At 46.4% G+C, this 18,256-nt stretch overlaps 1 protein-coding gene across 2 annotated transcripts in view; it reads right to left on the bottom strand.

The window, feature by feature from the left end:
* LOC311132915 (poliovirus receptor-like) overlaps positions 1-18,256 on the bottom strand; it is a 76,696-nt gene that overhangs the window by 45,413 nt on the left and 13,027 nt on the right. For both annotated transcript variants that reach the window (XM_084166298.1, XM_084166299.1), the window contains exons 2-6: positions 6,497-6,606; positions 5,944-6,187; positions 5,337-5,636; positions 4,325-4,442; positions 3,606-3,754 (exon numbers count right to left, since the gene is read on the bottom strand). In XM_084166298.1, coding sequence (XP_084022424.1) covers positions 3,606-3,754; positions 4,325-4,442; positions 5,337-5,636; positions 5,944-6,187; positions 6,497-6,606 — 921 coding nt within the window. The remainder of the gene's footprint in view (positions 1-3,605; positions 3,755-4,324; positions 4,443-5,336; positions 5,637-5,943; positions 6,188-6,496; positions 6,607-18,256) is intronic.

Here is an 18,256-nt window from a genome sequence, read left to right as displayed (position 1 = left end):
AGACTGCATTATACACAGGCACATTTGTTTTGAGACCAATTTTAAGTTGGACAAATCTGCTGCTATGATTGAATCCAGACCTCGGCTGTTGATAGAGATCAACAAACCGACACACAGTTAATAGCAATGTAGCAATCTGCCTCAAAATGAGGTAATCTGCGTTTCCGTGAGTCATTCATGGGGGGAAGCTGAAGAGGGGGAGAGAGAGAGACAGAGAGAGACAGAAGGAGAGAGAGAAAGAAGTGTGTGGTTCCAGCTTCATTCTTCCAGAACAGAGTGAGGAGGCCCCAAAGCTGGGGTAGAGGGGGAAAAGCAATCCCAGTACTAGTCCTGAAGGATTTAGGGTACTCTGTCTTCCATTGGCTTCCCATTAATTAATGATGGGGGATTATTTTGACAGATAGTCATCTGACCTGATGTGCCATAGAGCTAACCCTCTGGCTAATTGAAAGGTAGCTTCATGACCCTGGAGGATTACAGAGATGTGCTCCTCCAGCCTGAGGCTATGCAGATAGGGGAGCTTGTTTGTGCTGGGTCAGGCCAGAGGGCAGTTGCATTTATAAGCCTGGGAAAATGAGGAAAATGACAAAGCGCCAGGCACAAAATGGAAGCGTGTGAGCGGTTAATGCAATGGCAAAGCGTTCGGGCTTAGACTTTATCATTCAAATTGAAGTGCGGCCGCTCACAGGTAAGGCAATCATTGCCCTTTGCTTGGGTCTTTAGATGCCTGGCACGGGAATGCCAAAGCAGGCGTATCGTTCGGTCGTTTCTTTGACATCAAACAGCTGAGGCAGAGCGGAATTGGGGGGGGGTCTCTCCTGAAAAAGTCAGGCTGCTACTGGAGGTAGGGTTGGTGGAGAACCTGATTGAGAACGTGGCCCCAGTTCATAAGGAAGCATAAGGTGGTTGCTGACATTTGAATGGAAGTCCTTCCTGACTAGTAAGTAATGCAATGAACCACGCACATTTCTATCAGAAATATTTAGGAAATATTTACTCCGATTCTCAGTCAGATACTCCTGGCCGCAGGCATCTTTCAATCATTCATTGTGTTTTGGCAAGGAGGTTCGATATTTAAAAAATATATATTTTTCATTGACCAACCTTGGACAATAAACCTTGGACATCAGCACTCCACCAGACTGGGTTAGCTTGCAGAGCTTAAAGGGATAGTGCAATATTTTGGCAACGAAGCCCTTTTTCTACTTACCCAGAGTCATATGAACTTGATGAGCATGCTAGCTTTTCCAGTACACTTCTAATCATTGCGCTAACGCTAGTTAGCTAAACTACCTTCAACTTCTTTCAACTTCTTTCAAACTGCACGCAGAGACATAAAAATGGCATCCATGAGTTCATCTGACTCTGGGTAGGTAGAACAAGGGCTTTTCCTCGAATCACCAAAGTCTTGCACTATCCCTTTAAGCTCCGCAAGCCAACCCAGTCAGTTGGAGTGCTGATGTCCAAGGTTTGTACATTTTGCTAGTTTTTTTAGGCTAGTTATTTGGCTTAGTTCTTTGTAACACACGTCTTCAGGCCTCGGGCAAGGTTACTAGGTCACATTGGACTAGCTCTGCAAACTACCTCCATTACATCTAGTCTTGATTGGAGGCAAATGGGCAGATATTCTCTAACTTGTTTATTTGTACCTTCCCGACAGGTTCTCCATGGGGGCAGGCTTAGCATCTCTCTGGGCGCCACGGGGCAGTCTCTGATAAGCCACCATGGCCAGGTGCCTGCCTCTCTCCTTATCTCCCTCGCAGAGATGAAACCTCACAGTCTGGCAATTCTAACTACACCCCCTTAACATGGACACAACTGAGGCGGGAAACAAAATCTGCTCAATCAAGATGGATTAATCGAGATATGACAATTCATTCAAGATTAACTTCCAGTGGCCTCCAGCCAGTCCATCCCTGAGGAGGACACCCCCGGGAACTAATGCTACAATACAGTAGGGTACTAGCCCCGGGTTTATGTCAGCAGACATTTCAGTGCCAGTATTTCTTCTCGGCTAGATTAGTTTATTATTCTGTCCCTGAGGAGGCTTGTGTGTGTGTGGGTCCAGCGGATGGCTTGCCTGAGGAAGTGGTGTGTGTATGTGCGCATGTGTTCTGCTGGTCAATTCAGAAGCGTTCCAGTGAACAGTGACAATAACGCTATGCACCGAGCCAGCTGGACCGCCCACTAAGGAGGGGGGCACTGGAGAGACAAGGGGTCGCGACACCCTGCCAGGTTGTTGAAATTCTAGCAGGAGTCATCTCAGAGTTCTATGGACTTTTCTGTTACTGTTTTAACCTTTCTAGCTCTCTGCCTACATGGACAGATCCAGATCCAGATCCAGCTGGCACCTTGTCGACACTAACGTGCCGTCTCTGGCACGTGCCCGCTGAGCAAGTGTCGAGCGAGAGAGTGGGGCTTTTTCCTTTCGTCAGCAGAACTCTGTTCTTTCTTTTACTCCGAGACCATGGGTCACGTGACCGAACGCTCCTCTTTAAGAGAAAGGACATAATCTCCTACTTTGTGCTCTCCACCCTTGTTACAATCCCAACCTTAAAGGGGTGTTTTAAAAGCCACCACCAGATAAATATCTCAGCGCTTTCATCTGAAGTTAAAGGGAACAGAGAGAGCTTTTAAAAGGATTCACAAGTGAAAATGAAGGTAACGGATTGTGTTTGTGCTACAAAGTGGTTTCATTTCAGTTGCTTCCTTTCAAATGTGTTTCTGCACACAAAACTCATACTGTTATGGGATGAAACACTGTTCAAAGCCAAGGACAAAGTCAATGGAGGTTGGACCAGGTTTTTTCTCAGGTACTTGCAAAGTTGCGGGGCTGGTGGGAGTGCCAGCCAGCCCTGATACTGTAGTCACAAGGCAACGCTGCTTGCTAGAGCACCAGAGGCTTACTTCTTCCCCACCTCCCACACGTTTCAGCAGTGTGCGCCTACAAAGCACCTTTGTTCTCAAAGGGAGACAATTCAAAATCTCTAAAAGGATTCCCACGGTTTCTAAATGTAGCTTTTGCGTTGTTCAACTGATCGAAAGGCGGCACCCATTTTGACCAGGCAGAATCCACAATGTAACACAGCATAGCTGACATCCTACAAAGCACAACTGACGCCCAAGTCAAAGCTAGCCAACATAAGGCTGTTCTGTGTTTATTGGATCAATGTGTGAAAGCATGGGAGCAAAGAGAGGAGAAAGTGCATGCAGAGGAAGAGCGGACTCTTATTCGAAGGGGGGAAAGAAGCGATAGACCTACACTGAGGATGTTAGTGAGGAGAAAAGAAAACCCGGAAAACTGGCTCACACCAACTGATTTCCCGCATTAATAAAATAACCCTTCTCAGAACCCCTACAACCCAAACCTGCCCAGCAGATGACTGAGAGTAAGCTGTGAGAGAACGTTAGTCTCTGACAGAGTAAATGATGGAAAAATATCAGCCTGCAGGAGTTTAGCCCTGATCCCAGTGTGTGTGTCCCCACAAATGTCTGTGTGTGTTTTGCACATATGCTCGTGGGCAGGAGTGGTGTATCAGTGTGTGTATGTATCATTAAGTTGGAGTAGGCAGGCAGCCGTCACGTTCTCAGTGGGTTTGACTCACCGATGACTGCTGTGGTGACCTGGTGCTTGCTCACTCCCAGCCGGTTCTTCACCTCGCAGACAAAGGTGGTGTTCACAGCCTCATCCACCTTCCGCACGATCAGCTTGTTGGCGTTGATCTGCACCGTGTCAGGCATCGAACCTGACATGCTGTGTGTGGGAGGGAGAGGGGGAACAGGAGTGAGAGAGACAAACGATTTGGAAGAACCACAGCCATATGACCCGTTCCTGTTCCACAAATCCCGTTCCATATTCAGAACCTCAACTGGAGGAGCAGGCTGTCGGCTGCAACAACAGTCCATCTAACCGCCATCTGTCTATCATCACGAGACGAAACGAAGACAATGTGGATAATCAACAAGAAGAGAAAAACAAATTAAATATGGTTTTCTTTTCCATTTAACTGCTGCAGAGATGCTTGTGTTCCCCATTACGAGATAAAAGCAAGCTGCTGGGCCCCAGAGGACGGGCAATATTGGTACTCTAGCAGATCAGGTTGGAATTGTTAATTGATTGTTTATGCCTGACTGACTCCTTCTGTTGTCTGGGATAGACAGGGGAGACATTGTCTAAAGTAATTCTTCGGGCGAATTAAGACCACAATGGGGAAGGATACTCCAAAAGTCTGGGACAGTCATAAGAAGAATACTCCGTACATCTGGGACAGTCATGAGAGGGATACTCCAAAGGTCTGGGACAGCTATGGGAAGGGATACTCACACTGTCCAAGTGACGGTGGTGGGGGCAGGGTTGCCAGTGGCCTGGCAGGTCAGGACAGCGTCGGTCCGGCCGATGTACCAGTTGTTATCATAGCCCACTATGGACACAGTCGGGGGATCTGAGAAAGAAGGGGAAAAGTACGAAAGAGAGAGGGACAGAGAGAGAGAGAGAAACAGACACAGGCAGAGAGAGGAGAGAGAGAGGCAGAGAGAGAGCGAGGCAGAGAGAGAGAGAAAGAGGCAGAGAGAGAGCGAGGCAGAGAGAGAGAGAAAGAGGCAGAGAGAGAGAGAGGCAGAGAGAGAGAGAGGCAGAGAGAGAGAGAGGCAGAGAGAGAGAGAGAGAGAGAGAGAGAGAGAGAGAGAGCGCGCGAGAGAGAGAGAGAGCGAGAGAGAGAGAGCGTGAGAGAGAGAGAGAGAGAGGCAGAGAGAGAGGCACGAGAGAGAGAGGCAGAGAGAGAGAGGCAGAAAGAGAGAGAGAGAGAGAGAGAGAGAGAGAGAGAGAGAGAGAGAGAGAGAGAGAGAGAGAGAGAGAGAGAGAGAGAGAGAGAGAGAGAGAGAGAGAGAGAGAGAGAGAGAGAGAGAGAGAGAGAGAGAGAGAGAGAGATGTTACTGCAAGTGAACACTGATTACCTACTGGAGTTCAGGAGTGGAAGAGACTTCGACACAGAGGTTTTCACAGCAAGAGTTGACCTATAAAGCATCAGTGAGACTGAAAACTACCGCCAGAGGAATGCAGAGATATGACTAGGGACTGATGTCTCACGCTAGGTAAAAACAAACACAGCAGCCCTAACATGCTTCTGAAATGGAGGATGTGAACCATGCTTGTGTGATGAATAACCCAACCTTGTCTGAGACCTGAGACCTAATGCCTATATTTAAAAAAAGTGTTTTTTACCCACTTGGTTGAATAAGACGGTTATTCAAACAGTTATTTCAGTAATGCCTAGGCTTTGGTTCAGAGGGTTAACATTTGTGTGGCGTGGGTTCGAAACCCAGTAGTTCACGCTTACACTCGACGGACAGCTTCATGGGGAAGGTTTGGGGCTTGTCCTGGGTGCGCTGGCTGATTATGCAGGTGACCTCTTTGCCGTTGTCCTCGGGCGTGGGCACCAGGAGGTACTCGCTCCTCACCGTCACCGTGCCGTCCGGCCCTTTTTTGGAGGTGGTGTTTTCAGTGCCACCGACCGCTCCCATCCAGTTGATGGTGGCCGCTGGCTTGCCGTCAGCCGCCTCACACTGGGCCACGACCACTGGTTTGCCGCTGGTGATGGCTTGGACGATAACGGGAGATGCAGAATTCTTGGGTTTAGCTGAGAGAGAGAGGAGAGATGGGGAGCGACTGCATGAGTGAGTTTGTTGTTGTGCATATACTGGAAGTGTGGTCCCTCAGAGTTTAATCAAAGATAGAGTGCAAGAGAAAGGCAGCAGTGATTCAGCTGGCGAGCATGAAAAGCGAGGCGATCGATGCGGCGGCTTAACAAGGTGGGTGCATTGGAACTGATGGGTTTCGTGACACCGCATTCATTTGAGGACACCATTAGTCATAGCACCGGAGCCCTCTCTTCGCCGAGTGCAATTAGGGCACAGACTGACAGAAAACAAACACCAGCTGCTCACCAAGCATGACCAGATTGGTGGTGCCTTGCTCATTGCCGCTGGGGTAGGTGGCGTACTCGCAGGTGTACCGCCCGGCGTCGGCCATCTTGAGGCTGGTGATGGTAATGGAGGGGTTTGTCAACGTGCCATGGATGAAGCGGACACGTCCAGTGAAGGGAGATTCGGGGAAGCTCTCGCCGTATGTGGGGTGAAAGACGGCAATGTTGTCCCTCTGGCCTTCTGTGGGCTCCCATATCCACGACACCTGTATCCAAGAGGAATGACAAGAAATTAGACAAGATCTTAGAGGGTTGCAGGATGGCAGTCTATGGACATAGATTTCACAGATCCAGGGGTATGAAATAGCATATTAAGAGAAAAGGTGAGCACCCACACTGACAGAATTTCAATGCAGAAATGTTTTCGGCCACAACGGTTGCTACATTAAAACTCTAGAGAACATCTTTACAGTACTGTCCTTTCTTTTCAAGGAAATCAGAGAGCAATATTTGTCTTTCTCTGCGTCAAGGCTGACGTGCACAGCAGGCTCTCTCATCATGTGTTATCTGGCTACCTGTGTGAGCTTGGTGTTTCCTCCGTCGACAAACTGACAGCGAAGGTCGACCGACTCGGTGGGGTACGCCTCCACCTCCGTCTCCACCCTCACCCGCTGACACGAAGCTGCTGTGGATGGAGAGAGAGAGACAGAGAGCGAAAAACAAATAAACATCATTCAGCCTCTAATTTTCTGCCTGTGGCTCAGGCTTACAGAACCCCCCCCCCCCTCACTACCATCTCAGTTCCACTGAAAGCCCAGTGTATAGTAGAGATTGATCAGTACAGCATGTCGCCAGCCAGCTCGACAAGGGTGGAAAAATAGGGTGACTGAGTCTTAGCGGGTGTGCATCTAACTGTGCCAGCGCTGAGATTGTAAAGAGTGTGTGGGTTTGTGTGTCTGGGAACAACTCATACTAATGCTGAGTGTAGAGTGATTGAACAGTGCATATGTGAGTGACTCTGCCATTGAACCAGAATTCCCACCGCAGGGAGACAAATGGGGCCGGGGCTGTCAAACTTCTTTGTCTACGACCGGAAAAGCAGCAATCAGCTCGATTTAGAGTTTATTTCTCAGTATCTATCTGGACTGCACCTCACCCTCTCACATCCGCCCCCTCCCGAAACGACATTAAATCACTGTGATCAAAATGCACCATACAGTTTGAGGACATTATTCACAGTGGTGAATGCTCTCTCTGTAGCAGGTATAAGTGCCAAACAGGCCATAATGCTGAAAGTGTCTCTTTCTCTTTCAGCATTAAGGCCAGTTTGGCACTTAGTGCATTTGGAAAGTATTCAGACCTTGACTTTTTCCGCATTTTGTTACGTTACAGCCTTATTCTAAAATGGATTTGAAAAATGCTCATCAATCTACACACAATACCTCAATGACAAAGCGAAAACAGGTTGTTCTTAGAAATTTTGGCAAATGTATTAAAAATAAAAAAACAGAAATACCTTATTTACATAAGTATTCAGACCGTTTGCTATGAGACTCGAAATTGAGCTCAGGTGAATCCTGTTTCCATTGATCATACTTGAGATGTTTCTACAACTTGATTGGAGTCCACCTGTGGTAAATTCAATTGATTGGACATGATTTGGAAAGGCACACACCTGTCTATATAAGGTCCCACAGTCGACAGTGCATGTCAGAGCAAAAACCAAGCCATGAGGTCAAAGGAATTATCCGTAAACCTCAGAGACAGGATTGTGTCGAGGCACAGATCTGGGGAAGGCCTCCATCATTCTTAAATGGAAGAAGTTTAGAACCACCAAGACTCTTCCTAAAGCTGGCCGCCCGGCCAAACTGAGCAATCGGGGGAGAAGGGCCGATGGTCACTCTGACAGAGCTCCAGAGTTCCTCTGTGGAGATGGGAGAACCTTCCAGAAGGACAACCATCTCTGCAGCACTCCACCAAATCAGGCCTTTATGGTAGGGGCCAGACGGAAGCCACTCCTCAGTAAAAGGCACATGACAGCCCGCTTGGAGTTTGCCAAAAGGCACCTAAAGGACTCTCAGACCATGAGAAACAAGATTTTCTGGTTTGATGAAACCAAGATTGAACTCTTTGGCCTGAATGCTAAGCGTCACGTCTACAGTGAAGCATGGTGGTGGCAGCATCATGCTGTGGGGATGTTTTTCAGCGGCAGGGACTGGGAGACTAGTCAGGATTGAGGCAAAGATGAACAGAGCAAAGTACAGAAAGATCCTTGATGAACACCTGCTCCAGAGCACTCAGGACCTCAGACCGGGATGAAGGTTCACCTTCCAACAGGACAACGACGCTAAGCACACAGCCAAGACAACGCAGCAGAGGCTTTGGGACAAGTGTCTGAATGTCCTTGAGTGGCACAGCCAGAGCCTGGACTTGAACCTGATCGAATATCTCTGGAGAGACCTGTAAATAGCTGTGCAGCGACGCTCTCCATCCAACCTGACAGAGCTTGAGAGGATCTGCAGAGAAGAATGGGAGAAACCCCATAAACACAGGTGTGCCAAGCTTGTAGCGTCATACCCAACAAGACTTGAGGCTGTAATCGCTGCCAAAGGTGCTTCAACAATGTACCGAGTAAAGGGTCTGAATACATATGTAAATGTGATAGTTTTTATTGACTTGTAATACATTTGCTAAAATGTCTAAAAAGCTGTTTTTGCTTTGTCATTATGGGTTATTGTGTGTAGATTGATGAGGGAAAAAACTATTGAATCCATTTTAGAATAAGGCTGTAACGTAACAAAATGTGGAAAAAGTCAAGGGGTCTGAATACTTTCCGAAGGCACTGTACACCCGTGTCATCACACCAGACTGAGCCTATTATTTAGAAGTATCAAAATAGAAGGCTCTGACTCACACAATTCACACCCAGCTCATATCCTGTTCATGGATTTCCAGTAAACTGATTTCCTTCTATGTCAGCCTTTTAGATAAACGAGGTATGACTATTGTGAATCTTAAAAGGTAAACTCAGCGAGATGACGTTGCATGCAAGTAAACACAGTGGGTCGATTTCCACAACAACTAAGAGCGTTGAAGCGTGAGGCTAAACTTCTCTGCTGTTTTGGTCCGGTAGCTACCACATTCTAGCAGCGTGAAGCGCACCCGTGTACATGCGCACATACTCTGTGTGACTATGTGAGAGCAAAGTCTTGCATCGCACTCATCTCAATATCTGTAGTGCTGTTTGTTGTAACGTTATCTCGCTGAGTCTACCTTTGAGCACACTTAGCAGTGCTGTGCATGAAAGACCCGGCATGGGCATAGCCTTGAACCGGTTCCTTCTGCAGGCTAAGCTGAGATGAATAAGAGAAGGCAGGTTAAGATCTCTACGTCTTTCTTTCAAAGCACTTCAGTGTGAGGTTCGAGCTGGCAACCACAGGAGTTCCTTTGAAAAACAATGACTTCCAGCATCAACAGAAAACACGTATTAGATCCGAGTGAGCGCAGCATCGAGAAATCAGCTCGACAGTATCACGAAGGAGAGCTGTGCTTCAGCTCAATACGGGCTGACAGACATATGTAGAAGAAGACCAGAGAAACCCCAATCATTAGGCCTGCTTCTTACTGGACAGTATTGACCGTCAAATCATGAAAAATATACAGTACCAGTCAAAAGTTTGGACACCTACTCATTCAAGGGTTTCTCTTTCTTTTTAATATTTTCTACATTGTAGAATAATAGTGAAGACATCAAAACTATAAAATAACACATATGGAATCATTTAGTAACCAAAAACGTGTTAAACAAATTTTAGATTCTTCAAAGTAGCCACCCTTTGCCTTGATGACAGCTTTGCACACTCATGGCATTCTCTCAACCAGCTTCACCTGGAATGCTTTTCCAACAGTCTTGAAGGAGTTCCCACATTTGCTGAGCACTTGTTGGCTGCTTTTCTTTCACTCTGCGGTCCAACTCATCCCAAACCATCTCAATTGGGTTGAGGTCGGGTGATTGTGGAGGCCAGGTAATCTGATGCAGCACTCCATCACTCTCCTTCTTCGTCAAATAGCCCTTACACAGCCTGGAGGTGTGTTGGGTCGTTGTCCTGTTGAAAAACAAATGATACGAGTGTCACCAGCACAGCACTCCCAAACCATCACACCTCCTCCTCCATGCTTCACGGTGGGAACCACACATGCGGAGATCACCCGTTCACCTACTCTGCGTCTCACAAAGACACGGCGGTTGGAACCTAAAATCTCCAATTAGGACTCATCAGACCAAAGGACAGATTTCCACCAGTCTAATGTCCATTGCTTGTGTTTCTTGGCCCAAGCAAGTTTCTTCTTCTTATTGGTGTCCTTTAGTAGTGGTTTATTTGCAGCAATTCGACCATGAAGGCCTGATTCACGCAGTCTCTTCTGAACAGTTGATGTTGAGATGTGTCTGTTACTTGAACTCTGTGAAGCATTTATTTGGGCTGCAATCTGAGGTGCAGTTAACGCTAATGAACTTATCCTCTGCAGCAGAGGGAACTCTGGGTCTTCCTTTCCTGTGGCAGTCCTCATGAGAGCCAGTTTCATCATAGCGTTTGAAGGTTTTTGAGACTGCGCTTGAAGAAACTTTCAAAGTTCTTGAAATTTTTCGGATTGACTGACCTTCATGTCTTAAAGTAATGATGGACTGTCGTTTCTCTTTGCTTATTTGAGCTGTTCTTGCCATAATATGGACTTGGTCTTTTACCAAATAGGGCTATCTTCTGTATACCACCCCTACCTTGTCACAACACAACTGATTGGCTCAAATGCATTAAGAAGGAAAGAAATTCCACAAATTAACTTTTAAACAAGGCCCACCTGTTAATTGAAATGCATGCCAGGTGACTACCTCATGAAGCTGGTTGAGAGAATGCCAAGAGTGTGCAAAGCTGTCATCAAGGCAAAGGGTGGCTATTTGAAGAATCTCAAATATAAAAATATATTTTGATTGGTTTAACACTTTATGGTTACTACATGATTCCATATGTGTTATTTCATAGTTGTGATGTCTTCACTATTATTCTACAATATAGAAAAGAGTAAAAATAAAGAAAAACCCTGGAATGAGTAGATGTCCAAACTTTTGACTGGTACTGTATATGTTTTATTCTATAGTCCTGTGACACTCTTATCAAGTCTACTCAATTCATGTAGACATTCTTTATCAAATATATTCCTTGATCATTCCTGCATTAGTCAGGAATCATTAGGGATCATTAACATCACTAAGCAACCAGGAGTAAGCGATAGCCTATTGTCACAGGGCTCATTTAACAGGCAGACTTGAGCCCATGGAATACATGCAGAGCCAACATCACATGCATCTTCCGGCTTGTAAGCAGCAGTGAGCAGGAAAGATAAAATTATTAACACCTCAGCCATAATCAGTCGTGTTATCCACACTGGGCCAATTACAGATTTCACACACGCACATTTCCCCTGCTGCCTGATGGCTTTTACTAACGCTCACCTCGTATGTACAGTGTTTCTGATTTGTTTCCGAACTTCATCAAAGCAATGTTGGCCAAAGTGAAATGTGGGAAGCGAAAAAACAGTCGAAATGAGACAAATTATTAGAGGAAGCTTTACAACCTGGAGTCTGGCTCATTTAAAAAGCGTGATCAGTTCTGTACGTGGAGCACCCTTGACATTTAACAATCCGAACAAGCAAAAATGTAGTTAGTCAAGCGCAAAGGCGTAATTACCGATATTTCTGCCAGAACGATGTGAAAGTGGCAAGGGGGGAAGGCACACAAATGAATAACAAGGGTTCAGGGAGGAGGCGCTCTGCTGGAGCCACTTGTCGAAGAGCCGTGTTATTTCAGGCTGGATTGGAGACAAAAGAACAGGTACGGGTTCTGGCCGAGTTGTCAGGCAGCCAAAATGAAGAGAGAGAGAGCGAGAGAGAGAGGAAGATGGAAAGAGAGATGGAGAGAGAGAGAACGAGGGAGGGAACGAGAGAGAGAGAGCAAGAAAAAGATGGAGAGGAGACAGAGAGAGGGAGAGAGGGAGCCAAGGCCTGCAGAGGCGGTACTAGGAGTGTGGAGGGCACAGGTGCAGAGAAACTACAGAGTGAGCTGGGAGAATGGGTGAGCTGCATGTGGGCACTCTGTTCTTTTTGTATATATATATTTTTTCAAAATAGATGAAAAAAAGAAAGCAGGAAAGAGGATAAAGTGCTGCTGTGTACTTTAGCCCAGAATGTGTCGAACACGAAATGAGTCGAAAGCAAAGGCACCTTTCCCGCCCGCCACTCTTTATGTGGCTGACCCGTGATGAGCATTGTGCAGTTATGACATCTCTGCCATATTCAAGCAGACCTCCGGTGAGCTGGCCCATTCATCCCCCTCTCCCTCCCTCGCGCTTCCCTTCCCACATCTGAATCCATTAGCTCTGCAGGTACACTGATCACAGCCAAATGGTCCACGCTAGAGGATTAGGTCGTGGCAGCTAGGGTCATGCCGCGCTCTCGCTCTCTCCCTCACTCTCTGCCACTCACCTTGGTCTCCCTCTGTCCTTCCTCTCTCTCTCCCCATCCCTCGCTTCTATACAAACACAAAAGGCACACCCTAATATGGACAGAGCACAAACTCAATAAACACACACCATGCAGGAACAAAGACACACACACCTCACAAAGGGACACACACAGATAGACACACACACACACACACACTCAGAGTGCCTCCAGCTGTTTCCCCCGACTCTCCTGTCGATCGGACAGACACTAAGCAGACTGATCCTCTCAACTGGCTGTCACTGACTGCCGGCTAGCTCTCTCGCTCTCCACTTCTCCCTTTCTCTCCCCCTCTACCTCCCTTCTGTTCAGCCCCTCCACTCGCTCTCCCCCCTCTCGCTCTCTTTTCCTCTTCATCTCAAGGTCAAAGTAGTGCTCCCTTCTCTCTTTTCTGCATTCCCCAATCCCTTAGTCCCCATCTCTCTCTTTCATCTCCACCACTTTGCTATGTGTCAGACCTTCTTCATCTACCGCTCTTCCTTTTATCTCCCAGGGTCTCAAGTCGGCTCTCTTTACCTCCAATGTCCCGTCACGTCGTTCATTCTCTCTTAAGCCTTGCTCCTGCTTGTACACTCCCACTCACTTTCTCCCCACTCCCCTCACCTCCCCCCCCTCCTCTCTTTGTGCCGTTCTTCTACCTTCATTTTTCTATTCTGCCCGTCTGTCCTTGTAAAGGGAGAATGGTGATATGTATGGGAGTGTGTACACAAGCTCTATAAAGAGATATACTGAGAAATTTAAATTTGATGTGTGTGTGTGTGTGTGTGTGTGTGTGTGTGTGTGTGTGTGTGTGTGTGTGTGTGTGTGTGAGAGAGAGAGAGAGAGAGAGAGAGAAAATGAATTGTGTATCTTTGTGTAAAACAAAAGGATATATGAATTTAAGTGTGTGTGTGTGTGTGTGTGTGTGTGTGTGTGTGTGTGTGTGTGTGTGTGTGTGTGGTGTGTGTGTGTGTGTGTGTGTGTGTGTGTGTGTAGAGAACTGGCGATTGCAAGATCTGCATAGCATACAGTGTGTTCCACTCTGAGTGAATCCTCTTCCCAAAGGGGTTCAGTAGCCATGCATCATGTCTCTGGAATGGCTATCCAATCGCACAGCTACAGCTCTACTCCACAGCCCTCCTATGATAAATGTATGTGGGCCTCAGCACTCCCTCTCACAAACCTGCTAACATACCCCCAAACACAGTTATCCACTGTACATAACCTATCTACAACATACCCCCAAACACAGTTATCCACTGTACATAACCTATCTACAACATACCCCCAAACACAGTTATCCACTGTACATAACCTATCTACAACATACCCCCAAACACAGTTATCCACTGTACATAACCTATCTACACACAGAAAATAAAGATGCTATTCATTTGGCTACAAATGCATGTTTATCAAACATGCATGAATGTGGACCTAAGCTGTGTGCGAGACAATGTTTGTCTTCATACTTCTATATACAATTATTTTATCATTCCTGTTCAGAAAAGCCCAAACACAGCCCTGCAGCCTTGGCGCTCCATTCTGCCCGATTCATAATTCATCCGCCTGGTTAAGAGGAGAGAGCTCTCCCTCTTATTAAATTATTGACAAGCAACATCTACACTGCACCTGGCCAGGGGGAGGAGGAAGAAACAGATGGGGAGGAGGAGAGGGAGAGGGTACGGCAGGAATGAAATGAGAGAGAGAGAGAGAGTAGAGGTGGATTGGGTGAGTACGCTGCGTTTCCCCATTATTTAGAAGCCTTGTCGATGCCTTGTTGCCACGGACTCCACTGCTTCTGTCATGGGGCCGCAATATTAATTTGAGAGCCATTAGAGTCTGTCTCTTGTCTGCCGGCACACAGTACTAGAAGTTAATAAGTGAATGGAAAAGAGGCAGCGCAGAGTGAATGTCAGCTGACAGAGAAAAGCACTTAAGACGAATTAAGTCCAGTTGCACCCAGTGACTTTGTCGCACGTCAACAATCGTCGCTATTAAGAGTGGTCAACGACAAGCCAGACCCTGCCCATGTAAATGTCTTTGATAGAGGTCTGTCACACCTTCCTTCCTTCCTTCCTTCCTTCCTTCAAATATGAAAGGGAAAAGATGCGTAGGAGCTGGAGTAATGGGAAGGGAGAAGTCTGGAGTAATGGGAAGGGAGAAGTCTGGAGTAACAGGAAGGGAGAAGTCTGGAGTAATGGGAAGGGAGAAGTCTGGAGTAATGGGAAGGGAGAAGTCTGGAGTAATGGGAAGGGAGAAGTCCTTTGTGGACATTTGACATTGTTTGGACAATGCCTTTTTTCTGTGGTGGGATAAACGCAGCTTTTCCCCATTACCACATGTCAAAGCCATAAAGAAAAGCCACACCACTACAATTACAGGGCACCCACTCCGGTTCCTTTGCCAGAAATCCCAGACTATGGGCTCTAAATCCCACAATCCATCCAAAAACGACACTTCCCAGAATCCCACCTGGGCTGTACATTATTTTCAATTAAGAAATAAATTGACATTGTATTGCAGTGAAATGTGTTGTTTTAATGAGTGTTTGTCATCTACGGCAGAGTTTCCCAAACTCTGTCCTCAGGACCCCAAGGGGTGCACGTTTTGGTTTTTGCCTTCGCACTACAAATAATCAACTAATCATCAAGCTTTGATGATTTAAATCAGCCATGTAGTGCTAGGGCAAAAACCAAAACGTGCCCCCCCTTGGGGTCCCGAGGACCGAGTTTGGGACATGTTGCTCTACGGGCTGTCGTGTAACGTAGATCTGGCATGTACCGGAGCAAAGACCTATTTAGCTAGGGATTAACGTCATGGTTTTAGGAGGGTATTTATTCCTGAATCTAAGTTTAATCGTATAACTATTAATATGGTGAATAATAAACTAGCTCTGTGAGTGTGTGGGGGAGAGGGGGGGGCTCTCACACGGAATAAGGTGAGTTTTTAAAGAGCACAGTATCGTCACCGAGTAGCAGGCAGCAGTGTCCACATTTATAGTCAATCATCACGTTAAGAAAACCACACAGGAGGGGAAACATTGAATTACATTAAGGGCAAGAGACTTATCCACTAGAATGAGAATAGGCAGCTTAATCCAAGTATGTATTACAGACCTATCACTATCCTGAACACAGATGAAAAGGTGCTGGGAAAGGTCCATGCAAATACTTTTGAGGAAGGTCCTTGGAGGAATAATTAGTCCTGCTCAGACCAGGTTTACTTCATACTGCATTGTTACAGTTCAGACAGTAGGTACTGCAGGTTGTTCCAGACTCATCCGCTCAATTACCTGGTTATTGATTTTGTACAGTGGTCTTATCTGGTAGTCTCTGTAAACTGTAGTACTCCATTGCACACGGTTTCTTTTTCTTTTAAGTAAGCGGGTACAAAATGCAGCTCAAATATTGCGCAATTGTTTTTTGTTTTTTTACCTAGCATAGTAGTGGGTGGGAGGGCATCGACGGCTTGTAAACAATGATGATTCAAATAGCAGCTGATTCACTCCAGGCACTGGGCTAGCCCTAAGGAAGATACTTCACCTGATTTGCTTCAGTTAACCCTCAACTGCTTGAAATGGATAATGAACTGGGAGCAATGTAAACGGACCCAGATGATGTCATCGGTTAGCTTGCTGAATACCAGGACACTACTGTATTAATGCACCATGCCTCTAAATGGGAGGCAACATGCAGTGAGTGCACTATTCAACGGAAACAACCTCTGTTTCAACTCCAGACGGCAGTCAAAGGTCTCACTGTGCACACCATTTCCATCAATACAGCAAACCTGACATGCATGCACAGTGTTTTCATCAACATGCCTTAGGTATAGATTTGGTGACGTTACATATTTATAACTGCAGCAAGGACATTGCCGTAAGGGTAAAACAGCGGTTCAGGATTTTAGTTGCGTCAGAGCCAACCTGGTAGAGGTGTATCTCGGCTGTGTCTCAGGAGTTTTCACTCTGGGCCGGTAAATCACAAACATGCGGGTGGTGAAATAATGCCGGCTTTGTGATTTAAGTCCTCAAATTAGGGGTCTTGCTGCTTGTCGCCCTATTGAGGGATTCACACTGATTAAAAATACCCAAATCTCTCATCTCTGGCTCCTGGGCTGGGGACGGGCTGCTCTCTCCCGTTGATTACATACATATCTGGCTCTGCTCTGATCCCTGGATTTCCAGGATCACGGGCACAATCTGCCAGATGGGTGGGGAAAAAACATAACAGGAGAAATCTAATTAAATAACATTAGTTCCTTGGGCTAAAATATACTCCTCATGTCTAGCACCTGTGAATGACAAGGTGGAAGTGTCCTTTTCACCTCTACCCCAATGTGATTGGCCATTCATATAGTTGCCGTCACCTCTTCCTCAATAAAGGAAAGATACGATTGCTTAGATCACAAGGCCAAGGTTCCTGGATGTCAAAGTCCAGCTGGTCACACTGTGCACCTAAATGAGGTGGGGGGGGGTCAACCTTGTCAGATTCCATAAATTCAGTTTTGGTTTCTGGTGACTCTGTCCACATCAAATGTCTTATCTTTCCTCCCAGTTCCATCTGGTTAGTAATCTTAAACTATCACACACATGAGATATTGTACCAGTGCCCTTCAATCAAAACGTCCTTGGGGGAGATTAGTCTGGACGAGAGACTGTCCAAATCCCTCCCCTCTCTCGGCAACAATATCAATATTTTCATGACTCAATCAAGCCAACCGTAAACAAGTTGTAAACAGACTGCAATTTGATCCCAACCCAGCTCGTGACTTCCAGGAACGCATGCTGTGCTTTTGGTCGTCAAGGAGATGTGATGGAGTGACTGTGGATGAGGCAAAGCAGCTGTGAAGCTGAACAACAAGCTGTTCTTTCTCAGTCACATCTGGTGACAGCCCGCTCATCACAGAGCAGACACTGCCAATGGTGGACGGGGGAAGGGGAGGGGCAGGAAAGGGGGAGGGATGGAGAGATAAGGTGGTTTGTGGGGGTGGGGGGGGGGGTAATAGAGTTGGGAGACCATAGTCATTTAGGCCTATACAAGGATGGATAATTGCATAGTAATTTAACATATTTGTAAACCTGTTATTCTATCCTTGACAGCAATGAAGAAAATATGCATTCACTAGCATATGTTACATACAGATGATTAAGTGTGAGTACAGAATCTGAGGTATGGCAGTTGAAAGTGTTGATATGCCGACCAGTGAAACTATAACGTATGATGATGAAGAACGACTCTTAAAGTACAAGACTACAAGTTTCAATAGAGAGCTGGTAGGTATGCTTCAAGAGCGTTCTAATTCCAAAACAGGCTTCTCCCCAGGAAACCTTATCACTTGCTAAGCCCGTCTCCAAGAGTCTCTTCCCTCCTCCACGCTTCACTTCGCCTCTCTTCAATCCCATCCACTGCGTCCGTCTTTCAGTCTGTCCTTCCTCTCACTCACTCGCTTTCATGTTTCCCTCTCTCTACACCACATCAGTCTCCCTCAAAAGACAAACAGAAAATGCCACGCTAAGTCTGGAGAATATCCATCCATCTGCATTTCTTTTAACACCTTGCCAAGCCTCTGTCACAGAGCGGATAAGGCATGCAAAGCGATCATAAAAGTGACAGACACAAACAGAATAACAAGGTTATATGGTTGCTCAAATCATATACACTCACGGGACAGTTTATTAGGTACACCACTACGTTCACGGAAATGGATTGCTCATACAGACAGTGTGTCACGTGGCCGGGGCTTGCTATAGAAAACAGGCAGACAGGCATCCAGTTACTGTTCAATTGAACGTTAG

Source organism: Coregonus lavaretus (genome assembly GCF_964263955.1).
Source record: "Coregonus lavaretus genome assembly, chromosome: 7".
In the NCBI taxonomy this organism is placed as follows: domain Eukaryota; kingdom Metazoa; phylum Chordata; class Actinopteri; order Salmoniformes; family Salmonidae; genus Coregonus; species Coregonus lavaretus.
This window is presented reverse-complemented; position numbering and strand designations above follow the sequence as displayed.